The sequence below is a fragment of the Pimephales promelas genome, chromosome 19 (assembly GCF_988280905.1).
Source record: "Pimephales promelas chromosome 19, fPimPro1.hap1.1, whole genome shotgun sequence".
Taxonomy (NCBI): domain Eukaryota; kingdom Metazoa; phylum Chordata; class Actinopteri; order Cypriniformes; family Leuciscidae; genus Pimephales; species Pimephales promelas.
The window spans coordinates 31,679,150-31,702,747 of record NC_142787.1 but is presented as its reverse complement, the minus strand read 5'-3'; the positions used below and the strand labels follow the sequence as shown (position 1 = coordinate 31,702,747).

Genomic DNA, 23,598 nt, shown 5'->3' with positions numbered 1-23,598 from the left:
GTGCTCTCTAGCTGACTTTATGTTTGGAGAATGAAAGACCATCCTCATAGCGATGTCCTCCTTTGGATCAATATCTTTGTCCAATTAAAATGGCCTGTCGTCACACTTCCCCTTTCCTCCTGACCACAGGGCACCACCTACCAGAAAACTAATGCAGAGATCGAGATGAAGAAGATCAATCGAGAGGAGTTCTGGGAACAAGCCAAGGTAGAGATGTGATACCTTTGTGTTTCTGGATCCAGTGTCCGCACAACGTGACAACCTCTTCCTTTAACATTAATGAGGAAGTGCGTCTGTCAGATTCGTTGATGCCGTTCAGGCACTAGCAAACTTTTATTTATTTATTTGGAATATTTCTTTTGAACTTTTTTTGGTGGATTTTTTTTTTTTTTTTGCATTGACTTCAATCCTAAATTATGAAAATTCATAATAAAAAATATTTTAAAACTGATCACCTAAACACAGAGTGAAATAGAGGCAATATTTATTGTATGGCTGAAGCAGCTGACAACAGACACTAACAACCACTAATTTCCCTAATTATGTTTTATATTTATATATATAATAAATAGTGTACTTGTTTCCAATTTTTATTGTTCATTATTTTCTAACTGTACTGTAATTTTGACATTTAAAAAATATTATTATTACAATAATTAATTGAAGTGAAATTACTGAATTTAAATATACAAGCTTGATAAAAATGATCATTCTAGAAGAAAATTTCAAATGGCATTTAGAGGCTTTTGCATCTGAACTCTTCATATATACTGTAATTATATATATATATATATATATATATATTAGGGCTGTGCAAAAAATAAATTGCGATTAATCGCATCCAAAATAAAAGTCTGTGTTTACATAATATATTTGTGTGTGCTGTATATAATTATTTTGTATAAATAAATACAAACACATGCATGTATATATTTAAGAAAATGTGTTATTCATATATAAAATATTTATATTTATATAATATAGATAAAATATTTATATTTATATAATATAGATTATGTATATATATATATATATATATATATATATATATACAGAATTTAAGCGCAAATAATTCTTAAATATATACATTCATGCATAGGTATTTATATATACAAAATAATTATATACAGCACACACAAATATATTATGTAAACACAGACTTGGATGCAATTAATCACAATTAATTTTTGCACAGCCCTAATATATATATTTATATATATATATTACTCAGTATATATTAGAACATCCACATTTTTAGAACTGGAATATATTAGAACTGAAACATTTTCGTAAAGAACTGAAAGACTCCTTTGTTATATATATATATATATAGAGCATTTCACAAGATGTAAACGACACTGGTCCAGAAGCACTTCCTGTTTCAGTTTGTAACTGTTTTCTTTATTTCACATGTAAAGAAAACATCTTAAAGATGTTTGTTTAACTTTTTGATTCATATTTATATGTTCTGCTGGTTGTATTTTATCCCAGCTTTTATGTAGTGTTAAAAACTGAAACAGGAAGTGCTTCTGGACCAGTGTTGTTTACATCTTGCAAAATGCTCTGTGTATATATATATATAACTAATAATTATAATGGAAAAAGGAGGCCTGTGTCCTTTACAAACATTGATTCGATGTTCAGTTCAATGTGTTCTACAATGTTCTAATCTAATCTTAAATGCATTTGACCGATATCTTTGTGACGTGTGCGTTTAAAGCGGGAAGAGGAGCTGAGAAAGGAGGAAGAGAGAAGGAAGATGGCGGAGGAACGGCAGCGCTTCGAAGCCGAGCGGATGGAGCTGGAGAGAAAAGAGCAGGAGGATCGAGAGAAGCGATACCGCGAGAGAGAGCAGCAGATCGAGGAACACAGGTGCCATGAGGCCACAGTCGCCATTACCCATGATCCTCAGCCAGACATTACTGTATGATGACGCTATCCGTGTTTATATGTGCGGCCACAGGAAGAAGATGCTGGAGGACGAAGAGGCCAAAGAGAGGTCGAGGAATCAACCCTTGATTGTAAGAGTGCGTGTGCTTTGCTTTCAGTAAACCTTGCAACGAATGGGTGGTAAGACCTATGACCTCTGACCCCTGTTTCTTCAGTAATAAGGGGGCTGGCCGTGGGCTGTACAGAAGTATTTACACAAAATCAGTTCAGATCTATTGCACTAGTCATTTGTGAAGTAAATAAATGACAAACATTGGTATGTGGAGGAACCCACATTTACAGTTTTTCTCGATTGTTTACATGCCTCATACTCACAGAACTCTACACACACACACACACAATCGGCAAAACCCCTCGATTCTCCTGCAAAATGAAACTACATTCAAAACAATGTTATTTCTTTTCAAAATGGTATTTTGTTTTCAAATGACACACACAAACCATCATATGAAAAGACATTTATAAGAACCAAATGAACGGAAAACACTTCTTCTCCATTCCTCATAATGACTTCGGCCTTTGTTTGTTCAGTGTTACATTTACTACAGACATTACATACAAAAGTGTTGTAAAATATTTGAGAATATTGTTTTTATACCCAGAACACACAAATACACGGTAACAAATGTATTTATTTTTCCCACAAAAACAATGTACATCCCAACTAAGGATGGGCAGCGATTAATCGTGATTAATCGCATACAAAATAAAAGTTTGTGTTTACATAATATATGTGTGTGTAGTGTGTATAATTAATTTGTATATATAAATACCCACACATGCATGTATATATTTAAGAAATATGTGTTATTAATATATAGGGGTTAGGGTTAGATTGAGATTAGGAATGCAGAATTCCTTAAAACGTACTTTTTTAGGGTGGCTTTTATGTGATTGTGTGATTACTGTGATTGTTATTATATTTGCCTTTTATTTTATTGCTTGTTTAGTTTTTATTGCCTAGAGACTGTTGTGTATCTTTCTAATTCCATTATTTTTTTATGTAAAGTGCTTTGAGATACTACTTTTAAAGGCACTATATAAAATAAAGTTTTATTATTATATCAAATACTTATATTTATATATAATATTAATTGTGAATAAATATATATAAAATATATACATGCACATATTTCTTAAATATATACATGCATGTGTGGGTATTTATATATACAAATTAATTATACACACTATAAACACAAACTTTTATTTTGGATGCGATTAATCGTTGCCCATCCCTAATTTCAACCAACACAAAGTTGCACATACAATGGTCTACATACAAAACAACAGAAAAAATACTGTATACAGTTACAGTAAAAATAAAAAAAAAGCTCTGATTGCTAATTGTAAAGGTTTTGCTCGTGTGATGAGTTAGTGTGGGTATCTGAATTACAGTGCGTTCCTTGTGAATACGGGATTTTCTGCATGAAAATTGTACTAAATTTTGAAAAAAGTGTGTTTTAGAACTGAATTGTGCTTGATGTTCAGCAGAATTGGTTCAGGGGGTTGTGAGTTACATGTTTTGCTCAATAGTACCAGTATTTGTATGTAAACAATTGATAAAAACTGTACCTGTAATAAAGAAGTTTTTCCGCCCCCTGCTGGAAATAACGGTGCACTGCTTCTCTTCACAGACAGAGCCCAGCTGTGAAGACCCGAACCTGGAGAAGAAGGAGTCAGAGGTGGAGGTGGGTTCACACGAGTCACACTAACATCGCTTCATTTCTCAAATAAGTGTTTTAAGAAGGAGAACAGACCCTGAAATGTGGAGCAGACTTGTGTTGTGTTGTGAGTGATGATGACGGATATTCTGCAGGGATTTACATGTGGGTCAGTGGGGTTCCTCGGGCTATTTAAAGACAAGTCGTGTGTTTCTGTGTGTGTGCAGTCGATTGGATCGTCATGATGAGAAGGGGCCAAAAAATGAAGAGTTCAGATGCAAAAGCCTCTAAATGCCATTTGAAATTTTCTTCTAGAATGATAATTTTTATCAAGCCTGTATATTTAAGTTCAGTGATTTCACTTAAATGGCAATGATAATTACCTATTAATTGTTATTTAAGTGAAATTACTGAACTTAAATATACAAGTTTGATAAAAATCATCATTAAAGAAGAACATTTCAAATGGCATTTAGAGGCTTTTGCATCTGAACTCTTCAAATCCTAATGCAAAACTTTCTTACCTGCACATTACATTTAATACACAACCGGTCAAACGTTTGGAATAATGAAGGGGTTCTGAGGTGCACATATGATGTTAGTATGATTTTTACTAGGGATGCACGATATACGACGATATATGTTCATTTTTAATGTTATCGTTATCGGCCTGGTAAGAAAATGTGGCCGATATATTAAAGCCGATAAATAACGTATTATTCCCTTCAGCTGAGACACTTGTTGAGCACTGTTTATGTTTTTGAATTTCTTGAAATATGATTGAAATCTCTTCAAAAAAATGAAAATCTGGTTCGGGACAACATGTGCAGCGCAAATCTGTCATATCGGCTATACAACACTATAATGAGAACATCATTATAATTGTGCGCTTGGGACGTGGATTTAATTGTGAGACTTTTGTTTTTGTAATCAGGCTCTCAAAATTAGATAAAAATTTGGATTTAAGTTTATCGGCCGATATATCGGTTATCGGCTTTCAAATATAACGAATTATCGGTTATCGGCCAAAATTTTCATATCGTTGCATCCCTAATTTTTACAGTAAAACTTAACGCATAATTTAGAAATAAAATGCCATTTCCTACCTCGATTTTAGCCTCTGATTTGAGCGCCGTGTTTTAAGGGGCGTGTCTGCTGAGAGACTTCAGTGTAAACGCCCACTGCTGTGATTGGCTGACAGCTTTACATAAGAAATAGCTAGTATTACATGTGTAACTCTCTCGAAAACTTCTACACGAATGCAGTGATCTCGTCATTGCAACTGGATTTCTGCACACTGACTGATGTATTAAATGTGTTTCTAGGAGGCAGCAGCCATCATTGCCCAGAGGCCTGATAACCCACGGGAATACTTCAAGCAGAGAGAGAGAGCCATTGCCAACAGTGTGGACATCTCTCCAGTCTCCACGCACAGGACCGGTAAGATCATACTGAAAGCTGGAGTGCCACTAATACTCTGTGTGTCCTGCTACTTGTTCTCTCAATCTGTCATTTAATGAGAATTGAACAACACGACTGCTCTGCTCTGAATCACCATGACAGACTTCTAAGGGTCATATTCATATAGTTAACTTATATAGACATTTAGATATTAATATGTTTATATAGAGAACAGATGTTAAAGAGAGAAGGATCTAAACTTCTTATGCTGGCTGGCTACAAGTTATAAATGGGTTTAAATAACCTCATGCTGGTCATTTTGATCAATACAAACACCCAACATTTCTGTGTTTTCTTAAAGGAGTAGTTCACTTTTGAAAACACTTTTCCTGATAATTTACTCACCCCCGTGTCATCCGAGATGTCCATGTCTTTCTTTCTTCAGTCGAAAAGAAATTAAAGTTTTTGATGAAAACATTCCAGGATTTTCTCCATATAATGGACTTCAATGGGGACCAAAAGACAGTTTCAGTGCAAACTGTTCAAAGGGCTTTAAACGATTCCAGACGATGAAAAAGGGTCTTATCAAGCGAAACGAGCGGCCATTTAATAAATAAATAACAAAGTTTAAGTTTTATAAGCTCAAATGCTCGCCTTGCTCTGTTCTGTGATGCGCGTTCGTGACTCTCCTGTTCCAACTCGTTCATCAAAATCAAGTCAATTCGTTCATTTCATTCGTTGAATGAACCAAATGACACGTAAAATGATTTGTTCTTTTTGATAAAGCTCATTTTTGAAAAAGTTAATTTCCATTTGAGCTTAGAAAACTTCAACTTTGCTATTTATTTATTAAATGGCCGCTCGTTTCGCTTGATAAGACCCTTATTCATCGTCTGGAGTCGTTTAAAGCCCTTTGAACAGTTTGCAGTTTGCACTGAAACTCTCATTTGGACCTTGAACCGTTTGGTCCCCATTGAAGTCCATTATATGGAGTAAATTATCAGCAGTGAACTACTCCTTTAATCAACATGATATCACTATGCAATCACGTTTGCTAGGTCGTGAAGTTTTCCGTTTTTGGTCCAAATTGCTTTACCAACTTTATCACAATTCGGAGGCTGAGTAGATCAATGCTATTTTACAGAAACCATCTTAAACCTTTTTTCAACAGGGATGCTAAAACAAAGATTGATTTACTGTCAGAATGCTTTATTATTGCAATTTTCCTGCTGTGAACAATGCAATATTATTTACTGGGTGATTGTCTCATTTCGTTGTTTATTCAGTGTTGGAGTGAATGTCGAACTCCTCACTAGCATCTGATGTTGACGGGGTGTGAGAGCATCACACTAACAGCTGTTTTCTTACCTCTCTCCTTCTACCTTATTTTCTCTCTCTCTATTTCTTGGTAATTTCTTTTTTTCTCTTCTTCTGCTCACTCCATCGTTTTGGTTGTTGACATTTCCTTTAAACCATCTGTCCATCTCATCTCTCCTCCTGACGATCCTGGACCTTATTTACCCTCCACCCAACCGGACGGTGCACATCCGTCATCATCTCTTCTGTTTGAACTCGTGCTTCTCTGTCTCTCTTTACACAAATTTCCTCCCCTCTCTGTCCCTGGATTTATTTCCTCATGTCTATCCGGTTTCGTCTTCTGTGTACGTCGCTCTTTGTGTGTGTGTGTGTCCCACACGATGGTCCCGTCTGCCGTTTGCCAGGCCGCTTGGACAGTCCATTCTTGAGGCAGCAGCACAGTCCATCCGATCGCAGCCCGCCCGCCTCACGCACTCCGCCCTGTACGCGGCGGCAGCCAGGTCCACCTGGTAGGTACTGGACAGATCTCGCTGAGGGCCACGTAGGGTCACCGGGTCACCAGTCTAGCCTGTAGCCTCTCTTCTCACTGAATTAGCGTTTTTCTTTTGGCTTCCTCTGCAACACTGAGCTCTGAGCACTGGGACGCTCTAGGTTAGTATGTGCTAGTATTAAAGGGATCACCCTCACCCTCATGATGCTCCAAACCCTTTAGTTCACCCAAAAATGAACATTCTGTCAGTATTTAATTTACTCACCCTCATGTTGTTCCAACCCCGTAAGACCTTCGTTCATCTTCGCAACACAAATTAAGATATTTAAGATATTAAGATCGCTCCTGCATACTAGTCCATAGGCTTCTTGACTCGAAAAGTCATTAAAGACATCGTTAAAATAGTCCAAGTGACTACAGTGGCTCAATCTTAACTTTATCAAACGACGAGAACACTTTTTGTGCACAAAAACAACGTCTTTATTTCAACTTGATCCTTCTCCATGGGCCTGTAGTCAGTTAGCGTAGTGTGATTGCGTAAAGCTACGTCACACGAAGGCTCACTATTGGCCGACGCTGGTCATGTGTGTGTGATGCGTGTGACGTACAATAACAGAAGCTTACGCTATTAAACTAGTAACCTGACTCGCGCAGAGGGAGAAATAAATGAATAGTTGAAATAAAGTCCTTATTTTTGTTGTTTTTTGTGCACAAAAAGTGTTCTCGTCGTTTGATAAAGTTAAGATTGAGCCACTGTAGTCACTTGGACTATTTTAACGATGTCTTTAATGACTTTTCGAGTCAAGAAGCCTATGGACTAGTATGCAGGAGCGATCTTAATATCTTAAATATCTTAATTTGTGTTGCGAAGGGGTTGGAACAACATGAGGGTGAGTAAATACTGACAGAATTTGCATTTTTGGGTGAACGAACCCTTTAAAGAAGAACTTCGGCGCAAAATGAACCCTTGGTCTAATAAAACATCGGTACCTAGTCAATCGTTCTCTGAGATTTGCTTTCATGATAATCGAATGTAAAGAGTTTTATCTCTAAAAACTGTTTAGCATATAACGCTAGTATATGGGGGCATTTAAAACTAACAAGCCTCAAAATAGCCCCACATTAACACGGTAACATAATGAGGGTCCATACATGCAAAACGAAGCATTGAGAACTTTGTAAGTGTACAAACAGTAGATACTTTATAAAGACAGTCCACTTCGCGTATACCAGGGGTTCTCAAACTCTTGTTTAACATTATGCAATTCAGAGCGAAATGTAATGATTTCATATTAAAGGAGTAGTTCACTTTTAAAAAAAACTTTTGCAGATAATTTACTCGCCCCCGTGTCATCCAAGATGTCCACGTCTTTCTTTCTTCAGTCGAAAAAAGAAATGAAGGTTTTTGATGAAAACATTCCAGGATTTTCTCCATATAATGGACTTCAATGGGGACCAAATGAGAGTTTCAGTGCAAACTGTTCAAAGGGCTTTAAACGATTCCAAACGATGAATAAGGGTCTTATCAAGCGAAACGATCGCTCATTTAATAAATAAATAAACAAATAAAGTTTTATAAGCTGAAATGTTCGCCTTGCTCTGTTCTGTGATGCGCGTTCGTGACTCTCTTGTTCAAACTCAAAATGAACGAATCTTTTTTTTGAGTCATTTCGTCCGTTGAATGAATCAAATGACTAGAAAAAAGATTCGAACAGCAGAGTCACGAGCCGTTTGGACCCCATTGAAGTGCATTATATGTTTTCATCAAAAACCTTAATTTCTTTTCGACTGAAGAAAGAAAAACATAGACATCTTGGATGACACGGGGGTGAGTGAATTATCAGCAAAAGTTTTTTGAAAAGTGAATTAACGCTTTAAGTAGATGAGTTAACTCCGCTTAATAAATGCGATAAATAAATGTCCTCAAAGCTGTAGCCGTCTCCCGTTCTGTGTCCCGCTGTACTAGCTAGCTAACTAACTACGGCCTTCTCAGTGTCACGGTCCATTTCGTTCTCAAGACGTCTATTTGATCCATACTGCCATCTTCTCTGGATCCATGGTATGTGTTCTATACTTGTTGTCCTTTGACTTTGTATTTTGCGCAGGAAACATTTAGCATGTGTTATTTTGAAGCGATGCCATGGACGTTTGGAGGTCTGAGACAAACTGATTCTTTTGGTTAGGGCGATCTGGTTGAATCTCACCAATGTTACTCCCCTCATGTCCCCCTTCCTCTCCTCATGCTCTTTCTGACGGATAACCGGCGGCCCCGCCTGCGCGTCCTTTCGTCCTGTTGACCCGTGAGTGTACGCCACGCTGCACCGCATGTGATTGTGGTCTCCGAGCCCTCGGGCTTGCACTCCGTGGACCTTGTGTGACTGTACTGTTGTGGAGCCGACCTTGTGGTGTGTTCAAGTGTAAAGGACTATGTATGAGGAGGACTAAACACTGGGTCTGTACTAAGACTCAATATCTAGAGTTTATGATACTGTGGATTTCACTTTCAGAAATGGGGGAAGATGATTTGTCACTTGGCATGTGCAGTTTATACAATGATCATCGTGATATCACGAGTTGTGTTTGTTATATGTCGTGTGAACTGTATCTTCATCTATTAACCACCAAAATCTGCATCTCAGTGCTTTTTGTTGCATTTCAAATTGGTAAATTTCCCAGCTATCGGGGGATATTCGCAGACAAGGTTATGAACAAACATTCTTTCTAGTAACATTAATATAATGTTCATTCAAAGTTATCTGGTCTTTAAGATTGTTAGCACAAAAACATTGTTTATATGTTGTTCATGATATTTTTTCTAAAACATTTAGTTAGGCTGATAAATGAATTTTTCAAAAATAAAATAAAAACGGACAAAACACGCTTGAACCATGTCATGAGTGTTGGAGTTGTATGGTTTGTCCACCAGAGGGCACTCAACACCGTTCCTGTTGGCACGAGACATACAACGCTTGAATAATAGGGCTGTGCAAAAATTAATTGCAATTAATCGCATCCAAAATAAAAGTCTGTGTCTACATAAAATATTTGTGTGTGCTGTATATAATTATTTTGTATATATAAATACTCACACATGCATGTATATATTTAAGAAAATGTGTTATTCATATATAAAATATTTATATTTATATAATATAGATTATGTATTTATAAATATATACAGAATTTAAGCGCAAATAATTCTTAAATATATACATGCATGCATAGGTGTTTATATACGAAGAGTTCAGATGCAAAAGCCTCTAAATGCCATTTGAAATTTTCTTCTTTAAGGATGATTTTTGTCAAGCTTGTATATTTAAGTTCAGTAATTTCACTTAAATAACAATTAATAGGTAATTATCATCGCCATTTAAGTGAAATTACTGAACTTAAATATACAAGCTTGACAAAAATCATCATTAAAGAAGAAAATTTCAAATGGCATTTAGAGGCTTTTGCATCTGAACTCTTCATATACAAAATAATTATATACAGCACACACAAATATATTATGTAAACACAGACTTTTATTTTGGATGCGATTAATCGCAATTAATTTTTGCACAGCCCTATTGAATAACAATTAAAAAAACATCCGCATCAGTTCTCTAAACTCAAATAAGCATGACAAAATTTGTGTGACTGTCATGTCCAGTTTTGCTGCTGTTAAATAAGCCGAGAGTGAAGAGAAATTAGCTAGTAATAGTAACGTTACGTTGTAACAGTGTAGTTGACTGATTGTCCTTTTAACTTTTGACAATGTGACTGAAGTATTTGTTTAATAGCGCGTGACAGTTACAGCAATGAGACGTATCATCTCTCCTTGGCCTGTTATATTGAAAATGTGTGTTTTACAATTTGCAGTATGACGTTATCCATTGCTAAATTATGGCTCATCATAGACTAGCTGACCACAAAGCTAGCTAACGCCACTATCATCAGCCTGTTCTGTTGTGACAATTAAAATGCATTATCATATTATTTTAGTTAAAACTCATAAATAACTACAAATAATTAATGTTAGGGAAATCTGTTAATGTTTTGTTGCACATTTCTGAAAAAAAAAATAAAATAATAAATATCGGCCGATATATCGGTTTTTAAAACCAAAAATATTTGTATCGGTATCGGCCTTCAAAATCTTTATCACTTGGGCTCTATTTGTAAATACTAATACTTGCTCACATAATACTAACAATGTTTGCAAAATGTGCAAATGGAAGGTTTCCTTAACTTTTACAAAACAGATTTTTTTTTATGTTCTTAGAACATAGTTTTTGTTAGCTGGGTTCATAGTTCAAAGGTTGCTCAGGAGACGTGACTTTTCAAAATGTTTTTTTCAACAGCAATTTAATCTTAAATTTATAAATGAGACGATTGTTGATAATGTGCTGTTGATTTGAAATCTCTGACTTTTGATTGCAGATGTTTTGAAGTCTCTGCAACCCTGAGCACAATTTGTGATATTTTACTGTAGATATTAGACTATATTTGACCCAGACAGCAACATAGTGTCAGTCACATCTGGTACATGTGGATTCAAAGCGTGCCGGATCTGGGCCGGAGATTGTACAAAAATAAATATCATTACTATCCAGGAGAAAGAATTGAGATTTTAAAGAGACCTCATCTGTGATTGTTCTTTCCAGTGGGTTTTTATCATTATTTAGATATTTCCTAAAAAGTGCATGAACAAGTCCAATAGAATCTGCATTATTACATTGTAATTTTAAAATCTTGTCTTATATTGACCACATATTTTTGAACCTGTCAGCTCGCTTCAGCTGTTTTGAGTATAAGACATTTTTTTTAATAAAACATGCATGTTCAGAAAACGACCTCATTTTCTGTGCTTTACACCATGTTGTGTCTTCATGGTCACAGTGGCATGTCTGTTTTAATGTCACAACACTGTGGACGACAGATAAAACACTGCTTGCTGTTGTTTGGCGTTGATAGCAATCCTTTCGGACTATTTGTAAATTGTGTCATCTGTGTTGTGATTGATTGATATTTTGTCTGGCATGTGTTGCTTGTGATTATCAAACATTTACCTTCTCTGTGATGTCTCAGATGACTGTACCGAAGGACTCCTGGAGCGCAGCATGACCACTGGATGCACTCCCATCCCGAAAATCGCCATTCAGGAGGATGACTTCTTTCGAAAGGAGTTTGGTAAGGCCTTAAAAACAAGGGGAACTCTCTTTTTTTGATGTTCAGATTTAAAAACAGCAAATCCTGTTTTGGCGTTAAAAAAAAAAAGAGTTTGTAGGAGTTTCCCTTTCAGACGCAACATTTATAGGTATTTGAGGTAATCATGCAAGGTGATTTACTAAAGTTTGCACTAGTCAATTTACTGGTATTTGCACCCCTCTTAAACTATACGCTAATTTGAGGTGGTGACCATAGACCTCCATTACATGACTGACACACAAGAACGGTTTGACCTAAAATGATACTACTGTGGAAACAAAGACACCTACATCTTGGATGCCCTTGAGGAAAGATAAAACATACCAAAAATTAATTTCAAAGTGAACTATCCCTTTAATAAATGAAGCAGCAGTGCTATTTTTAAATAATAAAAGTTGAGATCCCAAAAAATAATCTCCCAGAATGTCATCCACAAAACTAGTTAATAAGTCAGCAAAGACTGTTTGGGATTTAAAATGTGGGATCTCATCAGCTGTTATTGGTCCCTACCGCATGCAGACCGGCCCCTGTGATGCATCCTGGGGCTCTTCTGTTTGTCCAGGTTGTGTTTGCCTTCACAGCTGACTGACTTTCTTTGTGTGTCCACGCTGACGGCACTGAGTATGCTTGAGAAAAGCACTTCACCGGGGCTCATAATCAGAACATGAAGAAACAGACCCATGCATACATATCTTTGATTTTCCCACAAATGCTTTCTTAAAGGGATACTCCACTTTTTTTGGTAATAGTCTCATTTTACAACGCCCCCAGAGTTAAACAGTTGAGTTTTACCGTTTTTGAATGCATTTAGCTGATTTTTTGATAATTAGAGGAATATTATTAACCGGACAGTTTCTGGTCTCATTGACTTCCATAGTATATTTTTTCCTACTATGGAAGTCAATGAGACCAGAAAGTTTCTGGTCACTGATATTCTTCTAATTAGCAGAAAATCGGCTGAATGCATTCGAAAACGGTAAAACTCAACAGTTTAACTCTGGGGGAGTGGTAAAATGAGCCTATTACCAAAAAAAGTGGAGTATCCCTTTAAAGGGACTCTGTGTAGATTTTTAGGTATTTTATTATCTGAAATCAATATTTTTATTCATAAATATGTCCTCAATGGTGTACAAATACCTCTGCAAATTATCTGACTTATCCTCGTAAATGAAGAATTTATTATCTTTATGTACATGGGACGGGTAGGTTCACGGAGGCTTCCATGTCCGTTCCGCCATCTTGAAAACTATAATAGCAGAGAGGGTCAAAAAGTACCACCAGTCAAACGCGTTTCCACAACGCGTTTTCGTTCAGACTCAGAGCCATCGTCACGTCACATTGAGAGGCGCATTCCCTGCAAGTTTAAACGGCTGCATTGCACTCCTATGATTGCTGATTGCTCTTTTGCTCTATTATTTGTTGCGGACCATATGCCGAGTCACAGGAGAATGCATCCTCCTCGCAAAAAAAGGCCAGACTTGAAAGAAAAAGGAAACGTGACCGGAGATTGCAAAAAACAAGGCCATTCATTTTTCCGTCATAAAATTAATCGGATATGGTTCGATTTTCTGCGTTTTTCGCATCCAGAGCCAGCATTTTGAGAGGTCTTTTGACAATTCAGGGCCGGGGGAGCTCGTCCTCAAATCATTGAACATTATGCGCCGTGCTTTCAGTTTCGGTTTTCAATTCGATCAAGTGTTTATGTTCTCTTCTCTATAGCTATTGGATTATGAAATTAATAAACCTCCCCTTTCAATCAGATTGAAATTTAGGATCGAATAAGGTGTGATTGAGCAGCCTATTCGATAACTAATGTATTATTTGGGCACAATATACACAATACATACACAATAACAGCCTAGCTGTTCTGTCTGCCCAGCGCTTCCACAGGGCCGCGCGCGGGTGTGTGTGTGTTTGTGTGTGTCCATACCTGGTCCATACCAGACACACTGCCAGTCTCCGTTCAGAATCGATTGGTTCACGGAAATTGGTGGTCTTGTTTTTAATATGTGGCTCCAGAATCGCTAGCAAAGCATCAAACTGTCCCGCTGACATTCTGAGGTAAATTTTGAATCGCTCAGGATAAATCCTCTCGGCGCAATTTCAGGATTGGATGGATATTTTCTATTTCTTCTCTTTTCAATATGAGAGAGGGCAAAAATCATGCTCACTGCTTGACGAATCCATTTGGTATTTTTGCGTTTTTTCCCGCAAAGGTTTAATAAATACGCAACGGACTCGGTGTGCAAGGTTTCTATGCGTGACGAATTTTTAGGCTGACGTACAGGAAAATACGCATACGAAAATTTCGTACTCAGTGTGCAATGGCCTTAAATATCGGGATAGCGTTTTCAACCGTGGAAATAGCTAATGCAGCAGAAAGATTTCAGAAGAGACGCTGAAGTTGCCTGCTTTCTCCTCGACAGGTTAGTCAATGTTACAGTCTGACTTAATTTTTTTGTCATTGCTTGGTTGTGTACTTTATTATATAGACAGTATAACATTTATAGGTAAAAAAGTTAAACAAGGTCTTTGATGAATAGCAGCTATTGACTACTTTACTCGCAGCTATTGTGAAGGAAGGTGCTAAAAACAAGGTTTGTAAGTTAATTCTTTATAACCTATAAATTCAGTAAGAATATAGAGATAATGATTGTAAGAAAATATTGCTCTCTGTAAGATTTTCTATAGCTTTCTTTTTATATAAATGATCAATTAGCTAAAATTGTGATTTTGCTATGTGGATAAGATTGTACAGAGAATTAAAATTAATTTATACAGCTAGACACATAAATTGTACACATAAGTTAACACATAAGTTGCTGTTTTTTTTTTAAGTTACAAACCTGTTCACCCGGAGAAAAACTCGATGAAGTGATACTACAAGACATCCTGTCATAGCATTTTTGGTACATAACGGCAACCGTAGATGCAATACGCACTTGAAAATGCGAGGCGCTGGAGAGCAAAATTCGTTTGGATGCAAAATAATATTTAACCACTAGATGGGGGTATTTCCTACACAGAGTCCCTTTAAGATGAGAGAAAGATGAAGAGTTGTTCTATATCATATATTCCCTTTTCATAACAACACTGTATTTATGCTGTGTTCTAACATTGTTTTTTAGTTAGAAAGCTTTCAAAGAATACATTAAAATACATAAAAACTAAATGTCATGTGTTGGCTTAAATAATGTGTTATACTTTTTTACAGTGTAATTATACTAGGGCTGTGCAAAAATTAATTGCGGTTAATCGCATCCAAAATAAAAGTCTGAGTTTACATAATATATTTGTGTGTGCTGTGTATATAATTATTTTGTATATATAAATACATATGCATGCTTGTATATATTTAAGAATTATTTGCGCTTAAATTCTGTATATATATATATATAAATAAAAAATCTATATTATATAAATATAAATATTTTATATATGAATAACACATTTTCTTAAATTTATACATGCATGTGTGAGTATTTATATATACAAAATAATTATATACAACACACACAAATATATTATGTAAACACAGACTTTTAGTTTGGATGCGATTAATCGCAATTAATTTTTGCACAGCCCTAAATTATACATATAAGTACGGAGTAATATTAATTAAGTAACTACATGTACTTACTAGTTAGGGTTTTTGATTTAGTTGCATTGTTCACTATTTATAATCATTATAGTAACTGCATGCAATGCAACATTGACACTGTAAAAAAGGGGTTACCTACTGTATTTTTTTAGGTACCATAATAACAATAAATAAGTGTAAATAGGCGATTGTTTATTAGAACTGCATAATTAATTACTTTATTATGTGGAGTTGTGAAAACCTGTTGTAAAAGGGTGCAAATGGGCAGTTGTTACCTTAATGCAGCCTTTCTCAAACTTTTTTCAGTCAGGGCACCTTTCAAAAGTGCATAAAATCTCAAGGCACCCCAGTGTAAAATATAATTTAAAAACACTGCATAACCCAAATGTAAATGCAAATGTCTTGTTTAGTTAGACAGAACAGTAATGAACATAGCATAACATGAACTGTAAATAACAATAATAATAAAAACTGTATAGTACCTTTAAAAACAAAGGTTAGCAAGGTAATTCACAAAATAATTAATCAGAGACACAAATGCCATAAAACCGTAAGAGGTGGACCGCCCAATACAAAAACCCAATAACAAATCCAGACCAGGAGAACTCAAATGAAGTGCAGGATGCAGTTAAAATAAAATAAAAAGGGAAAGACATTAATATACATACATATATATATATATATATATATATATATATATATATACATATATACAATGCAATAAGAAAAAGATGCATGTTAAAAAATGCACCAGAGATAAGCAGGAATGTTTTTCCATATAGTGCTTGTTTTTTTTTTATCCGTGCCATGCACATGCACATGCACACACACACACACACACACACACACACACACACACATACAGCCACACACACAAACAATAATCCACAACGAGAGAGGGAGAACGATCTACATGCGTGCATGCAGCGCGTATACGCGCTCACACAAGCCGGGGGTGGGGGTGACCACAATCGAGACGTGAGCCTGGTGCGACGCACACAGCCGCCCTATCCTGGCAGGGTTGGATGAGAGGTGGTCAGGTGTCTTTTAAGTTTGCGGAATCATCCCTTGGTTTGATAGTTTCATCCCATATATTAGACACAACGGGAGAGGGCATGTTGCATCCCCAGTACTGAGGAAGTAGGCTGAGGCTCCATTTCACAGAAAAACTGTCCGGTTCTTGGGGGGATTTTCTTTTCAAAAAAAAAAAAAAAAAAAAAAGATCCATGATGCTGTAACTAAAGTGACCTAAATTTACGTTTATTTTTACGTTTCTGTCAGTCTGAGGTGTTGTTGCTATAACGCGTTGCTATGGATTGCGTCACTTCCGTCAAGTTTCGTGTCTTGCGAGATGGATTTTTATGCTTAATTTTATATATTTATCTAAAATGAATTTACAATTTTATTAATACGTTCATATGTTTAAAAAGAAGAATGTAAATATGTAAATTTAAATATATTTATATATGAAATGTCAGTTGTTTATTTATTTATTTATTTTTTTTAGCCTACGTAATTTTTTGGCGGCACCCCAGACACAGTCAGGGGGCACCCCAGTGTGCCGCGGCTCCCACTTTGAGAAAGGCTAATGTCTGATTTGACTATTAAAAATGACTTGTGTTGGCTTAAACCAATATTGACAGATTGATATTAAATACTTTATCTCATGAAATATTTTTTTTTTTAGATTAGATAACCCGACTCTCTGATGCCAACATCAAATATACCTCAAATATTTTTTTTTTTAAATGTAAAGTCTGACTTTTGCTGAATTTGAACCAGACATTATTAAAATGTCATAAATAGAATTTCATATCGTCAAAATGCTGGGTTGTTTTAACCCAAATTTTGGGTCAGATATGGACAAACTCAAACATTGGGTTAAAAATGTCATTTAAAGATTTAACCCAATGACTGGGTTTGTCCATATTTGACCCAAAATTGGGTTAAAACAACCCAGGGTTAACCCAAAATTTTAACCCAGCATTTTTTAGAGTGTAAAAAACTTAAAAGACAACATTACAATATTATCTGTTAACTAGATTCGAATAATTAATTTTCTTTAGAAGGCAAACTGCAACAGTCAATATTGAAATTCTGTAAATGTTTAACACTTATTTTCTCTCTCTTAAATTGGTGTGATGCAGTGTAGGTTTCATAGAAAGTGTTATTGCAGTTCTGAACATAATAGTCAAGTCATCTTTATTTATATAGCGCTTTATACAATGCACATAGTTTGAAAGCAGCTTTACAGTGATTTCTGCTGTTGTTCTGAGTGTAAAGATCATTAATTATTAGATTAGCTCATTAACGCATTAAAACATTGTCATCGTCCAGCTCAGTTCGGTTCTCACAGCGTCAGTACAGTCAGATATTAAGTGTGTAATATAGTTCTGCGTGTTCATGAGTGTTTCGTAAATGTCCTTTTCCGTCCTCAAGCCTTCGACACTCCCAAGCAAACTCCAGTGCAGGAGTCCGGCTTCAGCAAGACCTCCCCGAGTGCGTCCCGCAGCACAGACGACAGCCTGCTAGACCTGTGGGACAGCAGCCCGGCGCCAGCCTCGGCCCCGTCCCAGACCCCCGCCCACATCATGGACCTGATGGAGGACACCCCGGAGCCCCGTGTCCCCGGCTCCTCCCCTGCTCTCCCGCAGCCGCTCATGAGCTTCGATGAGGTGCCCGACGCCCCCTACTGCACCGCCCCCGAAGATGACCCCTCCAGCCTGGTGGACGTGTCCGGACCCCACCAGATGACCCTGAGTTACCAGCAGGCCCTCCAGCACGCGTCCGGCTCCGGCAGCCAGGACATGGATGACGGACAGCTGCTGCTGACCAATGGAGACTCGCTGCTTAAAGAAGGGACCCAGGTCTGCCTATCGATCTCCTTTACTTATGCATGATGTCTATTCTGCCACTAGGGGGCAGCATATACTAAAGACACATATTCTGGACACTTTATATTCTATCATATGTTTGCATTTATGCAGGCGAGCGAAGGCTACTTCAGCCAATCACAGGAGGAGGATTTCGCCCAGTCAGAAGACTGCACTGCAAAAGTCAACCCAACACCAGTTTTTTATAACAAACCACCAGGTGAGATCACCGCAGATGATCTCTGAAATAATTTTTTTGAAATACTTTTAATGTTTTGTACGTTAATGTTTATATTAAGGAACAAAAAAAAATTAAAAAGTACATTGACACGGCACCGTAATGGTGTGTATATATATATATGTGTGTGTGTGTGTGCGTGTGCGTGTGCGTGTGTGTATATATACATATATATATATATATATATATAGCCTATATATATATACACACACACACACATATAGTGTTTATATATATATATATATATATATATATATATATATTAGTACATGAGGGGGCATTAATATTTTTGGTCCGTTTTTTTTCTTTTTGCACACATTTGCATGTGTTTATTTCTATTTGCATGTTTTTTTTTCTATTTGCACGTGTTTTTTTCTATTTGCATGTGTTTTTTTCTATTTGCATGTATTTTTTTCCTATTTGCACGTGTTTTTTTTCTATTTGCACGTGTTTTTTTCTATTTGCATGTATTTTTTTCCTATTTGCACGTGTTTTTTTTATTTGCACGTGTTTTTTTTATTTGTACGTGTTTTTTTCTATTTGCATGTGTTTTTTTCTATTTGCACGTTTTTTTCTATTTGCATGTTTTTTTCTATTTGCATGTATTTTTTTCTATTTGCACGTGTTTTTTTATTTGCATGTTTTTTTCTATTTGCACGTGTTTTTTTTTTATTTGCACGTGTTTTTTTTCTATTTGCACGTGTTTTTTTCTATTTGCACGTGTTTTTTTCTATTTGCACGTGTTTTTTTTTCTATTTGCACGTGTTTTTTTCTATTTGCATGTGTTTTTTTCTATTTGCATGTATTTTTTTCCTATTTGCACGTGTTTTTTTTCTATTTGCACGTGTTTTTTTCTATTTGCATGTATTTTTTTCCTATTTGCACGTGTTTTTTTTATTTGCACGTGTTTTTTTTATTTGTACGTGTTTTTTTCTATTTGCATGTGTTTTTTTCTATTTGCACGTTTTTTTCTATTTGCATGTTTTTTTCTATTTGCACGCATTTTTTTATATTTAATTTTTTTCTATTTGCACGCGTTTTTTCTATTTGCACGTGTTTTTTTCTATTTGCACATGTTTTTTCTATTTGCATGTGTTTTTTTCTATTTGCACGCATTTTTTTATATTTAATTTTTTTCTATTTGCACGCGTTTTTTCTATTTGCATGTTTTTTTCTATTTGCATGTTTTTTTCTATTTGCATGTGTTTGCGTCAGTTGCAGCATGTTGAGCTCTCTAATTAGTACATTACTAATTACATTAATACAATAATATTAATATTAATGGGCATTAATATTTTGGATCCGTTTTACCTAAAGAGAAAAACTGTACATTTTGCGTGTGTGTGGGGCTGTGCACAATGTTTCAGCAACACTAAATTTCTTAATTATCTGTCGTTACGATGCATCCCACCATAAAAAAGATCCTAATAAAAGCTGTTTGTGTTGTTGTCTTTCTGCAGAAATCGACATCACGTGCTGGGATGCCGACCCCGTGATGGAAGACGATGATTAGGAGCGACCGAGGGAAACCGAAAACTGATTTTACAACAGTTACTGAAGTCTTGCATCAAAATGTTTTAGAGAAAAAAACAACAACAACGTTAGCCACAGAAGAAAAGGACTCGGGTTATTGTTAAAGATGCCAGTGGGTATGAGCGCTTTCGGTTGGTGTATGTGTGTGAGAGTGTGTTTATTATTTATTTCGATCTCTTTTTTTTCTTTTGTTGCTATGCAGAGTATAGCACAGTGCGCCTGTGTTGTATGGATCCCTGTGCCTAACAGGTGTGTGTAGTAGCAGATTAGATCTCCTTAATCCACGCCGAGCTTACAGTAGGTCTGCTCAGCGCTTCAATCAACTTCCCCACAATCCTAGTTGCTTAGTCGAATCACATGTGTTTGAGTGTTATGCCCACATATGTCTTTGCTTTGACTCAATCGGTCAGGGAGGCTCGAACCCTCACCCCTCGTCGAAGCAAAGGCACGTCACAACTCGATTTTAGCTTCAGTTGGGTCAGTCGTATTTAGCAAACGGAAAATGAAGGGGGTTTATATGTGATTATGAAACAATTTTGTGTTGTGCCAATTATTTTAAGTATGACGTGTTGGTTTAACGGCCTTTTAGGACTTTAGCGCCAGGTGGCATATGTATATTTTGACTACATATGAGATAATGTGTATAAACAATGGCTGAAACTGACGTTTGTTTTTTTTTTTATGAACAACTGCAATAGAGCTTTGATTTGTTGAGAAACTTAGGCAATAACAATTGTAGTGAACTCCTTTGGGAATTGTTTTAGTTATATATGCGGTAGTGTGTGTACATATACATCTAGTGTAAAGATAAAGGGAGAAGAGAGTCCCTTATTATTGGGGAGGTTCAGGCCTGAAAGATATCCTACAGAAGTGCGCAAGCCTCGTCCCAGATGTTAGCATGCGACATTACTGTGGCGTTACCAGACCTCAGTACTAAAGGATAGTTCGACCTCAGATCTGTGTGACTTTTTCTTCTGTGGAGCATAAAAGAAGATATTTTGAGAAATCTCAGTGTTTTAATGTCCAAAGAGCCCCTTAGAGGACATGGTGGTGAAAACAAAATATATGATATGGGAGGAAAATGTTTTTTTGTGCACTCGCAGAATCTTTGAGAACATTATCGAGAGAATTTTTTCTCCCATCTCATATTCATGTCCTCGTAGGGTGTCCGTAAATAATAATATGATCTTTTGTGTTTGTTTCACAGAAGAAAGATGCAACTACAACATGCAGGATTGTTGGGTGTACTGTCCCTTTAAGAAGCCGAAATGATTGCTATAGGCCTATGTCACGAAAAAACTGAAGACCCTCTTTTAGTAGGGATACGGCTCATCCGGTTAGCTTTTTCCAATGGTGGAGTCCGATAGATACCGCTGGACCAAATCTCTCCGCGACCCCCTGAAGTCACGTATGGCGATGTGGTTCGAATGGTAAATGAAAACTCTGAGGTATGGCTGTCTACGCAACAACAACCGCGGGTAGCTCTAGCCGTTCGCCAGTGAGGTAAACGTTTCTATGGTAACAGCGAGTTGGACCAATCCGCAGTCGTTGCTACTACGCTTAGGATTGTGGGTAGTGTAGTTTTTTTTTCCATAAGATGTTTTTCTTTAAACAAGGTTGATTTCTTCGTAGCTCGTGTTCAATCAACCTCGGAGGGTTTCGACATTAGGGCTGATAATCGAAATATCGAGAAATACTATCAAAACAAGTTTACCAGGATTCAGAGTCTTACAGAGGATGAGTTATGCTAATGCTGGCTATAGCGCCCCTTGTGGCCGAACACATTTTAGCGAATGAAACGAAGCGTAGAGTATGGCCTTGACCTTATTTTATCGTGGATGTGATTTTGAACCTTTTATTTCTACTCTCCAAGGGAAGGAAACTCTTTATAATTACGCACTTCAAACCCCCCATTATTGAAATATAATATTAATATGACCCTTGTATTTTTTGCTTGTTAAAAATTCTTTATCGAGGAGTGATGTTAGACATTTTTTTTTAAGCTAAAATAATTACAACCCTTTAAATCAGATTTGTGACTGACTTTCACACAAGGACTAGTGTAGGGACACATGGCCTTGCTCAAGGGCAGAAAGGTGAGAGGTCATCTCACTAACTCAACACTGACTCGAACTGTAATCTTTGTTGTTCCAGCCCACATCCTTAACTTCCAAGTTATCACCACCCACTGTCTTCCTCATACTTTTAGTCATTTTGAAAAGCCACAACATCTTGGCTTTACGTTACAAATGATTTGTTGTTGTTGTTGTTTTTTGGAGTGGAAAGGCGAGCAATAAGACTAAACCAATAGTATTGTTCTGTAAATAGCTTTAATTTTGTTCTCATGTAAAATGTACTACAATAACTAACATGTATTGATTCACCACTCATGAGAAGCGTGAGAGAGAAAACATGGTTTCTCAGTAGGAAGTAACCCGCATCTTTAACAGTAACTTAGGCCCTTTTGAAACGACGTCCGTGTATTCTTGTTCACCCTCCAACCTCCTTAGTAGTGATTATTATTCTCTTTCTCCCTCAAACTACTAGGAGACTACTACTACCACCACTACTATTATTACTATTACTACTGCTGTTCTACTACAGTAATTTCTTCTTTGCCCCTGAAGCAAGGCTTAGCGACTCCTGAAAGTTCTTTTTTTTAATTATTTTTTTCTATCTCTTCCTCTTTTTTTCGTCCGCTTCTCACACGCTGTTTTTGAAACAAGCACAAGATCTTTTGTGACATGCTATGTGCTTATGTATGTTAATAAAAGACTTTAAAATCCTTCAGAAAACTTGTGTACTTTCACGTTTTTCTGTCTGCAGACCGACTGGACACAGAAATGTTTAAACAGTGTCCCTATAACTTAAGACTTTTTACTTCCCTTTAAAGCGAAACGATCGCTCATTTAATAAATAAATAAAGTTTAAGTTTTATAAGCTCAAATGCTCACCTTGCTCTGTTCTGTGATGCGCGTTCGTGACTCTCCTGTTCGAACTCGTTTGATCAAAATGAACAAATCTTTTTTTCGTGTTATTTGGTTCATTCAACGACATTTTGATGAACGAGTTCGAACAGGAGAGTCACGAACGCGCATCACAGAACAGAGCAAGGCGAGCATTTGAGCTTATAAAACTTAAACTTTGTTATTTATTTATTAAATGAGCGATCGTTTCACTTGATAAGACCCTTATTCATCGTCTGGAATCGTTTAAAGCCCTTTGAACAGTTTGCACTGAAACTGTCTTTTGGACCCCATTGAAGTCCATTATATGGAGAAAATCCTGGAATGTTTTCATCAAAAACCTTAATTTCTGGACATCTTGGATGACATGGG

At 36.4% G+C, this 23,598-nt stretch overlaps 1 protein-coding gene across 6 annotated transcripts in view; it reads left to right on the top strand.

Annotated features, from left to right (window-relative positions):
* dbn1 (drebrin 1) overlaps positions 1-23,055 on the top strand; it is an 81,265-nt gene extending 58,210 nt beyond the window's left edge. For 2 of the 6 annotated variants that reach the window (XM_039676153.2, XM_039676151.2), the window contains exons 6-15: positions 130-207; positions 1,721-1,872; positions 1,964-2,027; positions 3,588-3,641; positions 4,940-5,054; positions 6,737-6,841; positions 11,896-11,997; positions 18,056-18,483; positions 18,604-18,709; positions 20,188-23,055. In XM_039676153.2, coding sequence (XP_039532087.2) covers positions 130-207; positions 1,721-1,872; positions 1,964-2,027; positions 3,588-3,641; positions 4,940-5,054; positions 6,737-6,841; positions 11,896-11,997; positions 18,056-18,483; positions 18,604-18,709; positions 20,188-20,240 — 1,257 coding nt within the window. In that variant the 3' untranslated portion in view covers positions 20,241-23,055. The remainder of the gene's footprint in view (positions 1-129; positions 208-1,720; positions 1,873-1,963; positions 2,028-3,587; positions 3,642-4,939; positions 5,055-6,736; positions 6,842-11,895; positions 11,998-18,055; positions 18,484-18,603; positions 18,710-20,187) is intronic. The other 4 variants (XM_039676152.2, XM_039676154.2, XM_039676156.2 and 1 more) reach the window with 4 other exon arrangements.
* Positions 23,056-23,598: the final 543 nt, after the last annotated feature.